The sequence below is a fragment of the Arachis ipaensis genome, chromosome B03, assembly GCF_000816755.2.
Source record: "Arachis ipaensis cultivar K30076 chromosome B03, Araip1.1, whole genome shotgun sequence".
Classification (NCBI taxonomy): domain Eukaryota; kingdom Viridiplantae; phylum Streptophyta; class Magnoliopsida; order Fabales; family Fabaceae; genus Arachis; species Arachis ipaensis.
This window is the reverse complement of record NC_029787.2, coordinates 95423774-95425097: the sequence shown is the minus strand read 5'-3', so window position 1 is coordinate 95425097 and position 1324 is coordinate 95423774. Positions and strand designations below refer to the sequence as shown.

The following is a 1324-nucleotide window of genomic DNA, read 5'->3' as shown; positions in this document are numbered from 1 at the left end:
ATGCTCGACAAGTTTTGAATTGCGGATTTTGGTGGCCAACATTGTTCAATGATGCAAATCAATTTTTCCAAAGTTGTCATCAATGCCAAAAGTTTGAAAATGCATCCCAAAGGGATGAAATACCCAACAACTAATCTTGTTTTGCAAAATTTTTTATGTATGGGTATTGACTTTGTGGGCCCATTTTCAAACTCAAATGGGTTCTTATACATTTTGTTAGTTGTTGATTATGTGTCAAAATGGGTGGAAGCAGTTCCAACCCAAACTGATGATGCTAACACGGTTGTTTCCTTTGTGAGGAACAACCTCATTTGCACGAGCAATCGTGAGCGACCAAAGAACTCATTTTTGTAATAGGAAGTTGGAGGCGTTGATGAGGAAGTATGGTGTGATTCATAAAGTTGCTACTGCTTGTCATCCTCTTATAAATGGCCAAGTTGAGGTTTCAAACTGTAAAATCAATAGGATTCTGGAAAAGGTGGTAAAACCCCAAAGAAAAAATTGGAGTGCAAGGCTAGGAGATGCTTTGTGGGCCTACCAAACTGCATACAAGACATCAATAAGAATGAGCCCATTTCAGTTGATTTATAGTAAAAGTTACCATCTTCCTGTTGAAATTGAGCACAAGGCCTACTGGGTGGTAAAAGAGTGCAATATGGGCATGCAGAAGGGGAGTGTGGAGAGAAAATTGCAATTGGAGGAACTAGAATTCCTAAGACTAGAGGCATATGAGAATTCCAAGATCTATAATGAGAAAACCAAGGCAGTACAAGATCAGAACATCTGGTAAAAGAACTTTAGAAGTGGTGATTTGGTGTTACTTTATAATTCAAGGTTGAGGTTAATGTCAGAAAAGCTAAGATCAAGGTAGGATGGCCCATACAAATTGGAAAAGGTTAAGTCCTATGGTGTGGTTCATCTGCGTTATCCATCAAATGAGAATACTTTTAGGGCGTATGGGTATCGATTCAAGCTATATCACTATGCCAACCTAAGAACAACAAGGAATTTGAGGTGTTCCTCTTGGAAGATTGACCCAGTGCAAAGGATTGAGCTTCAGGCCCATCAAACTTAAGGACATTAAAGAAAAGTGCTGGGTGAAAGACACCCCACCATGATATAATCTTCTAGTTTTCCTCTTTGTATATGGTTTAGTACTAGTTTTCTATTTCTTCTTAGTTGCATTTCTTAGATTTTCTTAGTGGAATTAAGATTTGGAAGAGTTTGGCATTGTTTTGGTTGTTTGTTATGTGCTCACAAGGTTTAATTTGATGAAAATAAGCAAAGATTGCTAAGTAAAATCATGCGTACACATGACCCATGC

The 1324-nt window shown here is 38.0% G+C and overlaps 1 protein-coding gene across 1 annotated transcript; it reads left to right on the top strand.

Annotated features, from left to right (window-relative positions):
• Positions 374-790, top strand: LOC107633397. Its single transcript, XM_016337034.1, has one exon. It carries the CDS (start codon positions 374-376, stop codon positions 788-790), a length of 417 nt encoding a protein of 138 aa, XP_016192520.1.